At 35.7% G+C, this 14385-nt stretch overlaps 2 protein-coding genes across 4 annotated transcripts in view; one reads left to right on the top strand and one right to left on the bottom strand.

Moving 5' to 3' along the window:
• Positions 1 to 3675, bottom strand: part of galnt13 (UDP-N-acetyl-alpha-D-galactosamine:polypeptide N-acetylgalactosaminyltransferase 13) — a 72464-nt gene extending 68789 nt beyond the window's left edge. For all 3 annotated transcript variants that reach the window (XM_059342883.1, XM_059342884.1, XM_059342882.1), the window contains exon 1: positions 3275 to 3675. The gene's annotated coding sequence lies outside the window, so the exon portion shown is untranslated. The remainder of the gene's footprint in view (positions 1 to 3274) is intronic.
• Positions 3676 to 9085: 5410 nt separating this feature from the next.
• Positions 9086 to 10846, top strand: rprma (reprimo, TP53 dependent G2 arrest mediator candidate a). Its single transcript, XM_059342885.1, has one exon. The coding sequence runs from the start codon at positions 9363 to 9365 to the stop codon at positions 9669 to 9671; it is 309 nt and encodes a 102-aa protein (XP_059198868.1). The 5' UTR covers positions 9086 to 9362; the 3' UTR covers positions 9672 to 10846.
• Positions 10847 to 14385: the final 3539 nt, after the last annotated feature.

Genomic DNA, 14385 nt, shown 5'->3' with positions numbered 1-14385 from the left:
TACAGAGATACTGCCTATGATGCTTTGGTACATTATGTGCGTTAAAGCCAATTGAGCCTCTGCATATGCTCAAAATGTAACATTGAAAAAATGTTCAAACAAATGAGTCTGCAAATGAATGTATGTGTAACCAGTTATCCCACCCTTTACTTGTACAACTAGTGGAAAATGCCTGCAGCATCTCCTATGGGGAATCTGACAGAATCCCTTATCTTTCACTTGCAGCATGGTAATGATTTTCTCACACCACACACACACACACACACACACACACACACTTGCACTTCTATCTTTGTGAGGGCCCTCATTGGAATAGTGAATTCCCTTGCAAGGTTATAATAGTTTTAAATTTTCCATTAGTTTTAGTTTAGTTTTTATTAGTTTTAGTTCTTTGTAATGGGGTATTTGTTGGGTGGGAGATTAAAAGAAGTCACAGTAAATGTTTGCCTTTATTTCCTTTGTCTGATCCATCTTCATTACGTATGAAAAAAGTTGACAAAGACAAAAACGAAGGACATTTTCACTATAATTTTAGTTAATTTTGTAACCACACAACACAGTTTCAGTTAGTTAATTAATTATCTTTTTTTAAACATAAGCATAATATAACCTTTAAACCTTAAAACAAAAAAAAACCCTTTAAAGAAATGAGGACCGGCCAAAATGTCCTCACTTTGCAAAAAAGTCCTCACTCTGATGGTTAAAAACGTGTACAAGAACACACAAACACACACGCACACACACACACACACACACATTGTCCTCTCTGCTCCCTGTCTAAATGTCCATCAACAGCTCTGACACCGCTGCCCTGGGCTAACTCTTATCTCATTCAAAAACAAGGCAGCCTCCGTCCGGCTGCATCAAAAGCTTCAGACTCCGATCATCACAACGCCGCGGATGATTTCCAACAGACAGAATTCACACATTTGCTGATTTCGAACCTGAAAAGATGGACGCAATCTGGACTTCCAGATAATAAGTCCAAACATGAAAAAAAAAGTCTCAGTGAGTAAAACTCAAGTGTGTGTAGCATATCACCTCGGCTCACATAGTAGACAGATCAATGATGATTCTGTCTGTTTGCATCTCTAACCATCTGCTTTGATGTGTCAGTGGCACAGACATGTCTGGGTTTAGTACCACCAACGGTGCTCCCGCCAGCTTGCTATATTCTCATTCGTAGAAGTCTGAGTCAATTATTCTAACCATCTGCACAGAGGAATATTTCTTCTCCTATAGTGCAAAAACACATCCTTCCAGTCGACACTTTCTACACTATTTTCAATTCCTGTGTTGTAAACCACCAGGCATTATTAATTGCTTTATGTGACAGCGACAGTTAAGTGTGCCGTTTGCAGCTCCCTTTGTTGTGAAATGTCTGGTGCCATGCTATGAGCTAAATTTGTTACTCATTCAAAAATCTTGCTACTGTACGCCATTGCCAGACTCTCAACCAATCCCTGTCCACAACAATACAACTGGAAGCAGCAATATGAGCAGCAAACATTTTAAGACAAAGCCGGAAAAAAAGGGATGAAATCCTACTCCTGCTCATGGGTAGAGAAAGCATTCATATGTTCAGTAAACTGAAAAAAATTGGAGTGACATTTACTTAAAAAAAAGCTTGGCAAGTTTTTCCACACAGAAAGTGTTTGTAATCTTTACTCAGGCTGTTTCTAAGTAATATTTATTTAATAGAACCACTTTTTTAATGAAAATACCGAAGTAAATTGCAGATTCACTGGTCCCTCAATTACATTTTACTTGGAAATATCAACTAATTAAGCCAATGAACTGGTTTAGTGAATATTACTTGGAACGAATGATTCAATTTACATACAAAACTGAGAACACATAATAACAAACAATCACTAAGTAATGCACTACATGAAAAACTGCTATTTTAAAGTAAAAGCTCTGAATTCGTATTTCTTTGTAGAATTTATATAGATGATTGAAACAATAATTACAGGGCCAAAAAAATGTATTTTTTTCAGTGTAGGGATGGGTATTAAGAAACCGGTTCTATATTGTTGCCAGCTCCTGACTGGTCAGTAAAAATATCAATAAGCTTGTGAAAAAATGATGCTGCTATCAGCATTGGTTTAAAATGAATTCATCCTAAAATGCAAGCTGGTATTTTCAAATTACTAACTGTTTCTTGTGATGATGAAGCTGCTGACAGGACAAAATGTTCAAAAGTGTTGGCTCACTTTACTAGTAACCATCAAATCTGGTATCAATATATCAAGAATATTGATAAGGATCTGTATCTATAGTCAGTATCTGTATCGATAAAATCCTTATGATACCCATCCATAATTCTCAATAGTGTTGCCCCTTTTTCATTGATTATAGTTGATTTATCATTTTGGGATTAGATTTGTTTAGTTCTAGAATTTCAGTCATTTCCATGCCATCCATCTATTTTCCTCGGCTTGTTTCCAAGAAACTTATCAGCACCTCCCTGTTAAACCCAAGACATGATTCTTTGTGGAGAATCTCTGTTTGATGGATCTGTCCATTAAATCAACCAAACAATTAGAGCATTAGTCAACAGCCCTAATGTTTATATCTATAATGGTAGAGACTCAAACCAGCAAGCTTCTGCATCTCTATTGTCCCCAGCAGAAAGTGTAGCTGTGTGTCAAGCATCAATACTTTTTGAGTGCAGAACAAATTGTGTTTCTGGCATCAAGTGCTGGAAACCATAAGGACTTGAAAGTTGACATTGATTGATTGGTCAACATGGTCTTATACAACTAAATAAACACTGTAAAGCTGAAATACTGAGGGAAAAGGAATAATTTCCTCTGTTGCTTGGCACTAAAACTCAGGTATCATAGTAGCATTAATGGCAGCAGTATTGAAAAATGTCAATCTATACGCAGCCTTTGCAGGAACAGGAGGTGATTATAGAGCTGATCCCAATAAGCCCATTAGGCCAATGACTGCAGCTTATTTACAACCCAAACACAACAAAAAAACATTACATTTAGCACTATGTTGGTTTTAAAGGTGTGACCTACAGCAGAAACACACTCACCATATTTAATTCATGTGCATGTACATTATATATAGATTATCCTGGTATTAACTGTGGGATGTGACAGAAGTGAGATGGGGGAAAAACTGTACCAACACTGATTCTAATACACATTTCAACCTTGATATTATGAAAATATAAGCACCATCATTGAATCTATTTACATGTTGTGTGAAGCAATTAGTCCACGACATTTTTTTTGTGCATGCGACAGAAAATGCTTACCTAAATTGTGGATGGAGTGAACCAGTGACCTGTTCCAGCCTGGCTCTCAGGCAACGTGTTGAACGCAGACAACATGACCCAATACACCGTACAGTAGCATTAGAATAAAACTGGGTGAATCGCTCCTGCAAACGCGCAACGTCTCCAAACGACACCTAAGTTACAGTCCATCTCAATACAGTCTGGTCCACAATGCAGCGTGATACTGTCCGTCCAGTAAAGCTTCTCTTGGTACCTGTTTGGACTCCTTGATATGATGTGTCCCCAGTTGAGCCGCAGTAAACCCGTGAACGCGACCAGGCTCCATTAATTTCCCCCGATATGTTTTTAACGCTGATGCGGTCAATGCAACGTAACGCGTCCGTATGCATGCACCTGTTCTCCGACTGAATATTATAACAGTAAGAGGACAGGCGAGATAATATACAGCACAATCTAACCTCCGCTCAGCCCGACCTTCAAAATGTCTCGTTTCTCTTCTCTGATTGGCTGAGAGCCACGTCACTCAAGAAACGCGAGTGAATTGGACCGTCACGGGCGTCTGGTAAATGTAGGCAGCACACAGTGATGAGATGCAGATTTATTTTAGATAATATATCACCTGTGACTTCACGCTCCTCTTGCAAGATGTACTTTTTGGTTTTAGAATGAGTAACATTTCAGTTGAAAAATAATATTATTTAATTAATCTGATTATAATCCTTGCAAAGTTTTACATCCATAAATGTAAATTTGCCAAAATGAAACCTTTCTTTTGTGGTTTTCGGAAAGAACTGGAGATGTACTTCAAGTCAATATCTAATGCTAAAAACAAGAAAGCTATCAAAACTGTACACTTTAGTTTTTTTTATTCAAATTAATTTGTCTTTGCTTATATATATATATATATATATATATATATATATATATATATATATATATATATATATATATATATATATATATATATATTTTAATATAAGCTTTATTTCACATTCATATTATATATATATATATATATATATATATATATATATATATATATATATATATATAATTATTATTTTACTACTGTTGTTATTATTTTTCATTTTCTATTTATGTATTATTTAATTATTAATAATAATTAAATATATAATATGCGTTTGTGTGTGTGTTTGTGTATTTAAATTATTATTTTACTACTAATGTTATTATTGTATTATGTATTACATATTTATTTTTGTATTATTTAGAGGTTTCTCAAATATTATTAATGTTATGTTTACCCTGCTACTTCTGTTACTGCACTACTGCTGTATATGTTCGATAAATGAATGTGAAATAAAGGTTATATTAAAAAAGAAAAAAAGCATACAGTGTTGTGAAACAAATGCAGTTTTTGCAATATGGAAACAGAAAACTCATGTATTCTACCACTTTACCCAATCTATCAATTTCTGGACTCAACTTGAACAATATATAGTGTGTAAAATCAAGATAAACATCTTAACTGACTGCAGAAGTGTGATAATGTATTTTGTCCAGGGAGAAAATGAAATCACCTTTATTACAAACCTATTCATTTTGTATGGCAAATTTCACAAACGCAATACTCCAAAACTCCACCCAACTTTAGGAGTTTCTTGCATGAGTTTAAAGAGTACAATCCTTTGCAATAAAGTTCATTCAATTACAAAAAAATAATTAATTAATTAATTAATAATATATATATTTTTAAAGCATACAGTGATGACATGCAAACATGCAAATTGTGCAAAATAGCACAGTTTTCATTATATTATAGGCTTCATTTACAAAAAATAGTGTTCTATTTTTATTTTATTTTTTTTCTATCATGATCATCCTCATCAAAAATCATGTTTTTATTTGCGTGCAGCGAGGGAATATCGATCAAACTGGCTTTGGGTTGTTTTTGAAAAGACATCTAAAAGAAATTCATTTTTATAATTCATGTTTTTTAAATGTGTACTCAAAGGAATATCAGTCAAGCTTGGGTTGGTTTCTTGATTTTAATGAGAGCTTTAATCTTTAATTGCGAATGAAATCTTCAATTCATTTTGAATTTCACATTTATTATGGTAAAAGGACAAGGGAAACCGTCAACGTAATAAGGCCCATGTTTAAGTTGTTCCGTTGTTGTTGTTCATTTGGTGGTTTTTTGTTTGTTTTGATATTTTAATGATTGTAAAAGACAAGGACTAAGTATCCATGTCTCAAAAGTATCTTTAAACTGAATTGTACACGTTATTTCTAGCTTTCCGAAATGTTTTTGCTTTAAAGGCATACTATGCAGGATTTTCCTTAAAAAACAACAACACCAAGACTCATACAAAAATAATCCCGCTCAATCATCACTTATGACCCACTACAAATGTGTGGCAGTGTCTGTATCTGACCCTGCCTTCTGCTAATATTTTATCTTTTATTTACATTTTCTGTGTTTGGGCAGTTTCTTGGCTTCACCTTTTGCATCGGAAGCTACGAAAAACCTGGACACATTGCAGAAAAAATAGGTTAAATGTGGTAAATTATTTACAAAAGTAAAATAAATGGAAGTTACTACTTGAAGTGAGGTTATGTAGGTGTCAAAAAAGTGTGAATAAGTTAAGTTGTTCAAATAACACCATTGACTCTTTGTTTCACATGGGACATGAAAACTCAGTGGACTTTGTTGTTCTTTATACTCTTTATACTATAACGTCACTTCCATCTTGGCATCCTTTTCAACTACTACAGTCACTAGAAGGCAGCACTTACTGCAAACATAAATATGGGTCATTTTATGTTTTGGGGGAGGACAGTCCTCCAAAACATGATGCTTTCATTTTTTGTATATTCGATTGCCGTGGATTCGATGAATCCAGAAAAAAAAAGAATCATAATATTTTGTGCTTTTCATTAGAAGGTTAACTTTTGACTAAAAAGGTAATAACATCATGTTCTGCCCTCTCTGTGATCTAGAGAGCTTTTTTAATTAATACAGTAGAAAAATACTGTTTATTCACAGATCTGATTAATTACTCCACCTTCCTTGAATATTAATTTCCAGTTTTATCATCATGATGCATATAAGAAACCCAGAGGGAGTCTTTAAGTTGTTTATGTTTGTTTTCACATTATGTTCTTGATGTGCGAACAGCAGGAAGGAAGTCGGTTCAAGGATTCTGTGAAGTAATTTACAGTCGAGCAATAGTCAAAAAGACATTTAAATCAACACCATAAAATACATATTCCTTGGCGTGCATGCATGTCCTTTAGCCAATTATTTAAATTGTAAAACGGATGTAAACAACACAGCTTTAATAAGGTAAACCTTCAGAGAATCATGTTGAACAATGCTGCCATCTGCTGCTGTTGATGAGGGACGTTTATTGTGGCAGTGGCCTCTGGGCAATGTAGTAGATCAAATCTAAGCCTTTAGCATTTTAGATATCATGATAACTCAGATGTACTCTCAATGAAGTACTGTCACAGAATGTAAAGTGCATTTTTATTTGAAGCACTTATTGTTATTTCAATTCAATCAACTATAATGTAGCTGAAACAGCTGACGAATACAATGTGGTTGATGCACTGTGAAATATGTATGTGTGTGTGTATGTGTGTGTGTGTGTGTGTGTGTGTGTGTGTGTGTGTGTGTGTGTGTGTGTGTGTGTGTGTGTGTGTGTTCTTGTACTTCCTACATAGTGAGGACCAGAACACATTTTTAACCAATAGAGAGAGGACATTTTTGCAAAGTGAGGGCATTTTGGCCGGTCCTCACTTCTTTAAAGGCTTTTTGCGATTTCAGACTTTGTTTTAAGGGTTCAGGTTAGATGATAATGATGATTAACTGAAACTGTATTATGAAGATGGATGAGGCAAAGCAAATAAAGGCAACATTTACTGTGACCTCTTTTAATCTCCCACCCAACAAATACCCCATTACAAAAAACTAAAACTAATAAAAACTAAACTAAAATTAAAGCATTTAAAAAAAACATACATACCAAACTAAAACTAGCAAACTCACTCTAAAAACTAATTAAAACTAACTGAATTTGAAAACAAAAATTCACAACAACATTAAAACTAGAACTAATGAAAAATTCGAAACTATTATAACCTTGCAAGGGAATTCACTATTCCAATGAGGGGCCCCACAAAGATAGAAGTACAAGAATATGTGTGCGTGTGCATGTGTGTGTGTGTGTGTGTGTGTGTGTGTGCATATACAGTATAAATTAATGCGTATAAACAAACATTGTGTCCACAGCAGATCCAAACGATCCACTAGGTGTCAGCACATGTCCTGGTTCCTCTTTGTTCCAGAGAGGGCGACTTCACGTCGTGGCTTTGTGCAGCTGGTTGGAACATTTGTTAGAATTCAAAAAAAAAAAAAAAAAAAAAGATAAATAACAGAACTAGCTTTCATTGTTGCTCCCTTTTTCACAAAAGACATTTTGGCATGTCACAGTAAAGCTCAGGCTTGAATCACAACATTAATTATGACTGAATAATTATTTTTAGCGGGACACTAGAACAGAACCATTGCTTGTGTTATTAGCAACACCTGTGCTTTATTATATTTTATAATTATTAAAATGGTAAAATGAAAGAAAAGAAAGACCTTGAGCTTGCAAGAGAAAGCCTCTGGTGGGTAGTCATCACATGTTTTTGAGTCAAAATCCATAAAGTGTAAGAAGAATCGTTTAGATCAGTGAGTTTCCATTAGTGACAACATTCACAAATTAGGAATGCATCAATAATCGCATCACAAATTGAACCAATGCTAACTCAAGTAGCTGGACTGAGAATTGTGAATATGGGGCCAATCTGTTTAATTAATTCATGTATGTATGACCTACTGAGCAATAATCTGGATTTTTGGGAGGAACATATAGAGAATTTGAACTGTCCCTATTGGTCCCCTCTTCTATTACTATACAGCATGACCATAACCTTGAGCAAAAATAGCTAAATTTCAAGAAAGATGGAGCAATCACTTCTGCATCACTCAATAAACAACAAACAGATTCAAAAACAGTTTCTTCCCAAAAGCAATAACCACCCTGAACTCTCATATGCACTGATTTTCATACAGACTGTCTGTGCAATATTTCTTTTTTTAAATATACAATACTCGGCAATGTGCAATAATTTGTGTAATAATTTGTCCTTCAACATTCAATATATTTATCATCACTGCATAGCATCATATCTGCTTTTGGCAAATTGAAGAATGTGCATCTCACCTCCCTTTCTTGCCTATGTTTACATTATATCATATATATTTTTCTTTTCATTTACTTGCCTATGTATGTTTATTGTATATTTTATATATATATATTTTATTTATTGCCACACTGCGTTTTGGAGTCAGCTTTCAAATCTCATTGTATATGCGTATAGTGACAATAAAGACATTCTTTTCTACTCTATTCTATGTGATTTTATTTCAAAACCTTATTACCAATAAACAGATACACTACATTGTTTATTTATATATTTGCTTTCCACCCAGTGGTTCAAATACAGCACATACAAATTCAAATTAAAACAGTTTATCCACATAGAAGCTAACTGCTAATTAATAATCCAGTACAAAAGCCTAATAAAGGTGATTTATTGCAGGCTGCATGGTGGTAATGTCTTCCTGAAACACTGGTGCAGACACACACAGGCATACAGTACACACACAACAACACAGAGCAGGCTGCACACACAAACAGACAAACATGACAGAACACAAACAGGACATAATGTACTACATACATGCCCTGGGTGGACACTCCTGTCTGGTCGTATGGTGGCGCTCTTGCTGTGCAGTCGTGCCACTGGAGCGCTTTTACGCAGCCAGGTAGTGTCTGGCTATTTAACCGCGGGTTGGTGGATTCATTCCGCTCGGAAACTGACTACAGACCACATGAAATCTCCAGTAATGCGATGCCAAAGCAGCTTGTTGAACTCCGGAAGAGCGCTGCGTGATCTGACGGAACTTCTTTCTTCGTCTTTACTTTCCACTTGATGACACATTTCTCAGGGATTGTTCCAGCTTGTTGTGTCCCTCTCTGCTTCGCGCATCTCTGAAAGTTTTTTCTGAAATTATAGGGGGAAAAAAGTGGAAATGAATAACACCGGGTTCAACCAAACGGAGGGAGGACTGCTCAACAAGACGGAGGAGTTTCTCTGCTGCAACTTTTCCTCGGTGGTGACTGATAACGGCTTTGTGGCGGCCGCTCCGGATGAGAGGAGCCTCTTCATCATGAGGGTGGTCCAGATAGCCGTCATGTGCGTTTTGTCCCTCACGGTGGTTTTTGGCATATTTTTCTTGGGCTGCAACCTTCTCATAAAGTCAGAGGGGATGATAAACTTTTTAGTAACGGACAGGAGACCGTCTAAAGAAGCAGAGGCGGTTATTGTTGGAGCCTACTGACTGATGAGGACTTTTATATAAAGATTTCAATCAGATCTGGACACAGATGGGAGACAGTGAATCAAAACGAGCCCTGTTTTCATATTTAGAAAGAGCACAGAGGTAACTAAAGCCTGCTGGTGTCTGGTGAGGCTCCCAGGGGTCCACCTTATTCCTTGTGGCTCTTTAATGCCAGAAAAGACTCCAAGAGGTATAGTGCGTTTTAAGCCTCTCTGTTTATAAAGTATTCAATCAAGCACTGTTGTACTTTCAGTAGTTTGAGCACCGTTTTGTCAAGCAGCAGCACCCTTTGTCATGGAAGTGGCTATTTGCTGGATTTTAAAAATACCCTCTCATATTGCTCATGCAATGGAGAAATTAATGTCAAACATGTACTGTGTGTTGTATGTATTTTTGCATACAATATGCATTATGTTAATCGGTGTATTTCTCCTGGTGATTACTGTATGAGTGTGTGCGTGGGCGGTGGAGAAAAGCCTTACGTGACGTGTATAATGTTAATTGGGAAAAACATCGTTCTGTAATTAAAGTTTTCCTCTTAATTAAAGTCTATTTTCTTCCATGATTATCGGCCTGGCCACGCCCTCTGTCAAAGTGATTTCAGAAAGAGAGATATTTAATGTAGATGTTAGATATGTTGGGGTTATTATAAAAAAAAGAAAGAAATAATGTTGATATGACTGAATGTAGGTTATTAGTTATTATTGAATACAAAAGGAAACTGGGGTTATTATAAGAGTTTGCTCATTCACACTGACATCAATAGGTGTTTTCTCTGGCATACATGTGAGGAGCAGTGAGTGCTGAATAGAGAAGAAATGGCTTCACGCATTAAAGATTTATCATTTGATTTCTCAATTGAGAGCCAGCATCTGAATGTTGAGTCATTTCACCCAAGTGAAAATCAATTTTCTTTTATATATTTATAAAAAAAGGAGCTCCAAAATAATATTCTTCCCGTGATCTGAGGGTGCAAAAACTTGTGTTTAATGTCTGGGTCAGATAGTGATCAATGCAGCCTTTTTCCTTCCTTCCTCCTTCCTGTCAAAGCATCTGTTGTGCTCTGCTCCTGTCTCACCTGGACGCCAGCTCCCCGGGGTGAAACCAGCAGCTTCAGAAATGACTTGTCTTGTCAACCCAGGGAGGATGAAGCCACCGGGCAATATGCTGCTGTCTGATTGCCCACCTGTGCACTGCATGCAGAGTTAAATAGTTTGAATCTTGCTTTTTGTGAAAAGGAAAAAAAAATGTCCTTCACCTCAGTCTCTCCCTCCTCCTGTTCTCCCTTCCATGTCCCTCTTGTCAAGGCCTTATTCTGTCCGATGATGAATGGCTGCAGCTTATCAACGCTGACTGCTGTCTCGGGACACACACACTTGATGTCTTCATGTTGGATCTGAAGAAATTGATGCAATCGTGATAATATATTGATGAAATGCATTGTGAACTTTAAAAAAAAAAACATTTAATGTGTGTAAGAAGGCAGGAAAAAGATGCAATTTCATCCATCGTCAGCAAATAAGAGGTTAATCATCAAAGCTCTTTAGGGCAAAATCTTTCACATGTACCAGTGGACATAATAAAACAAGCCCTGTTCAGTACAGTACAATGTAGTACAGTAGCAATGGAATAAAATCTACCTTTGTTTTGCTTACAATGTTCATTTTCATTGCAGGGAATAATATGAAGTAAGCTACAAAAAATACCATTATAATACCAGAACTGATACAATCACTTCAATACTGGTCTCCGACCCTGAGCAACTTTTTTTCAATAGCAATCTTTTAAAATTATTTTAACAAAAACACATTGCAACATTTTGCACTAGGGTACAAATCTTTATTTTTCATATTTCAGCTCCTTCACATCTATTCAATTGTCACTGTATTCAAGCCTCTGAAAGTACAACACACACACACACACACACACACACACACACACCCAAACAAACAAACACTCAAACACCTGAGCCCAGTCTCTGTGCTTAATGAAGAGTTCCTGCATGTCCTTTATAATGTTTAATGTACCAGCATTAGTTGATGCGGTGCATGTACAGTCATGGAAAAATTATTAGACTATTATTTTCTTCAATATCTTGTTCATTTTAATGCCTGGTACAACTAAAGGTACACTTGTTTGGACAATTATAAAGATGACAACAAAAATAGTTGATAACTACCGAAATCATTGTTAAGAAAACTATGGAAAATGTCTAGATATCAGCTCCTAAATCAAACGTTTATGAGCTATTTTTGTTGTTATTGTTATATTTGTCCAAAAAATGTACCTGTAGTTGTACCAGGCATTAAAATGAACAAGAAATTTGAGAACACAAGGGTGGTCTAATAATTTTTTCCATGACTGTATGCTGCATATTTATTGTCTCACTTGATTAGATATTAGAAAGTCCAAATTTTGTATTGAAAGGCGAGCTATTTTTTTGATACTCAATAGTATAAGCAATTCAGTCTGTACCTAAACGTATTGGAGTTCAATACCCAGCACTGTGCTGCATTTTGCAATACAGTGCAATTAAATAATTACCAAAATCAATGGCTTCAAAAATTTAAATCCATTGAATCAACATCTGCCTAGTACGGTGTTCTCCCAAAGTCATTCTTGCTTTGTTCAAATCTCAAATAAGAAAAAGGCAGCAATGACGCATGTTATCTTTGTAAAAATGAATCATGTAAGAGCAGATTAAAAATGGCTAAATTGATTCTAGAAGTTCAAAATCACACTGAATAAATTAGTATACAGAGCTCTCACCGTGACATAAACGAGCAGAACATTTAGTTTATATGATAATCTTATAGCAATGCAATGCATGTGTCTCATTTTCACCTCAGGTAGGATTCTGCATCTGAAACCAAGCAGGTAATAATTACATAAGACTTTATAAAGGATTGGATTCAGGATAGAATGTGATAGAATCCGTGGCTAATATAAATTAGACAAATAATTCAGGCTTTCTCGATTACAGCAAAAACTCATTAAGCTGATTACATATTTTATGTTGCAGCCAGTATAGAGGAGTGAGACAAACTTTCACACAATGTAAAAGGGAGGTTTATATTCTATATGTCACACCGTGTGTTTCTCTCTGCTTTGTGTGATTGCTTTCATTAGGGAGGGCTCAGAATAGCTCGCAGGAAAATGCTGTGGCAGTTTAATATCCAGCGGAGAACAATTTTCTGTCTGCAGCTGAACCATTGTTAGTTCATCCTGCAGTGTCTCATACACACATTTTTTTTCCAGACTGAATTCTGATCAATTTTGAAAAGCCTGGAAGAGGTGGATGTGAGGCTGTAGATAAAAGTTTAACATTTCCCGTAGGAATGAACTGTGGAGAGTCTTGATGGGCAGTCGGTACTGCCAAGTCAAAGATTACACACACCTGTCTCACACCAACGCTCAGAAAGATTTAGGAGATATTAACAGCAAATAGTAATCTGTACCCCCGGCACTCTTGCTGTCAACAAACCTCTGCAGGGCTTGAGAGCAATTCCTCAGATATTTAGGAATGCACCAGGAGTTTTACTCTGCAAAACCAAAAGCCGGGGCACAAAAAAAACATGGCTCAATTCAGAAATGTCAGCTGGTTTTACAGAACGTTCTTACATTTCCTCCCTAAGGCAGAAAGTGAAAAAGAAAATAACCACTGTATTTATTATATTTACAGAGTGTACCTGCAGTCTGCTTCAAAGGTAGATCTAACATAGAGGTATAGAAGGCTTAATATTAAGACATCTATCCATTAACAGTGGTGGAGTTGTATACATTTGGGATCATATGGAGTAAGATAGCTGTCATAAAGATGTGTGCATGATTCCAACCATTTGTATTCGTAATGTTAAACATTTGTATGTCAATAAAATAGTTGTACACAAATTTCTGCTTTCATATACGTGAGTTTGAGAAATTGTTTGGGTTAGGATTGTTTTTATGTGAGTATGAATCTAAAAGCTGTGAGTGCAAAGTCTTGTGAATATAAATTTAAAAAAATAATTTAAATGCAAGGCTTTTTGATTCATCAGGGTCAGTATTTTTGTTTTCTAGTAATAATAACAAAAATTGAAATCAAAACATCGTCAAGCAGCCAGTACACTTCAGACCCTGAAACTCTTACTTTGAAAGGGAGTGGTCCCTGTTTCCGACTCTGGACTTCCTTTTTCAGTGTTCATTATACGACTTAGATAATCAAACAAACTTACGTTTTGAGTGACGTGCTTTTTCACGCAGACAACGAGAAAACAAACCTGCATATTTTATTAATGTGACTAAGATTTGAAAAGAGGAATATACTTTATTTACTGTCCGGTTTACCAACCATTCAAGCTTTTATGTTGTAATGATTCCAACCATTTGTATTCGTAATGTTAAACATTTGTATGCCAATAAAATAGTTGTACACAAAATTCTGCTTTCATATAGGCGAGTCTGAGAAATTGTTTGGGTTAGGATTGTTTTTATTTGAGTATGAATCTAAAAACTGTGAGTGCAAAGTCTTGTGAATATTACTCTAATTTCTACGACTACGAAGTCTTCTTTTTTTTTTTTTTGAACCTTTATTAAAGCAAAATGGTGCAATACAAGACAACACACCAACAAAGCCCATCAGGGGGTTTCAACAATACAGAGGCAAGCTTTCATACAAAAACATTGTAAAGTGTACATAAATTCAAAGATTTTATAGCTTTCATGTGGGTAGATT

The sequence above is a fragment of the Centropristis striata genome, chromosome 10 (assembly GCF_030273125.1).
Source record: "Centropristis striata isolate RG_2023a ecotype Rhode Island chromosome 10, C.striata_1.0, whole genome shotgun sequence".
Classification (NCBI taxonomy): Eukaryota; Metazoa; Chordata; class Actinopteri; order Perciformes; family Serranidae; genus Centropristis; species Centropristis striata.
This window is presented reverse-complemented; position numbering and strand designations above follow the sequence as displayed.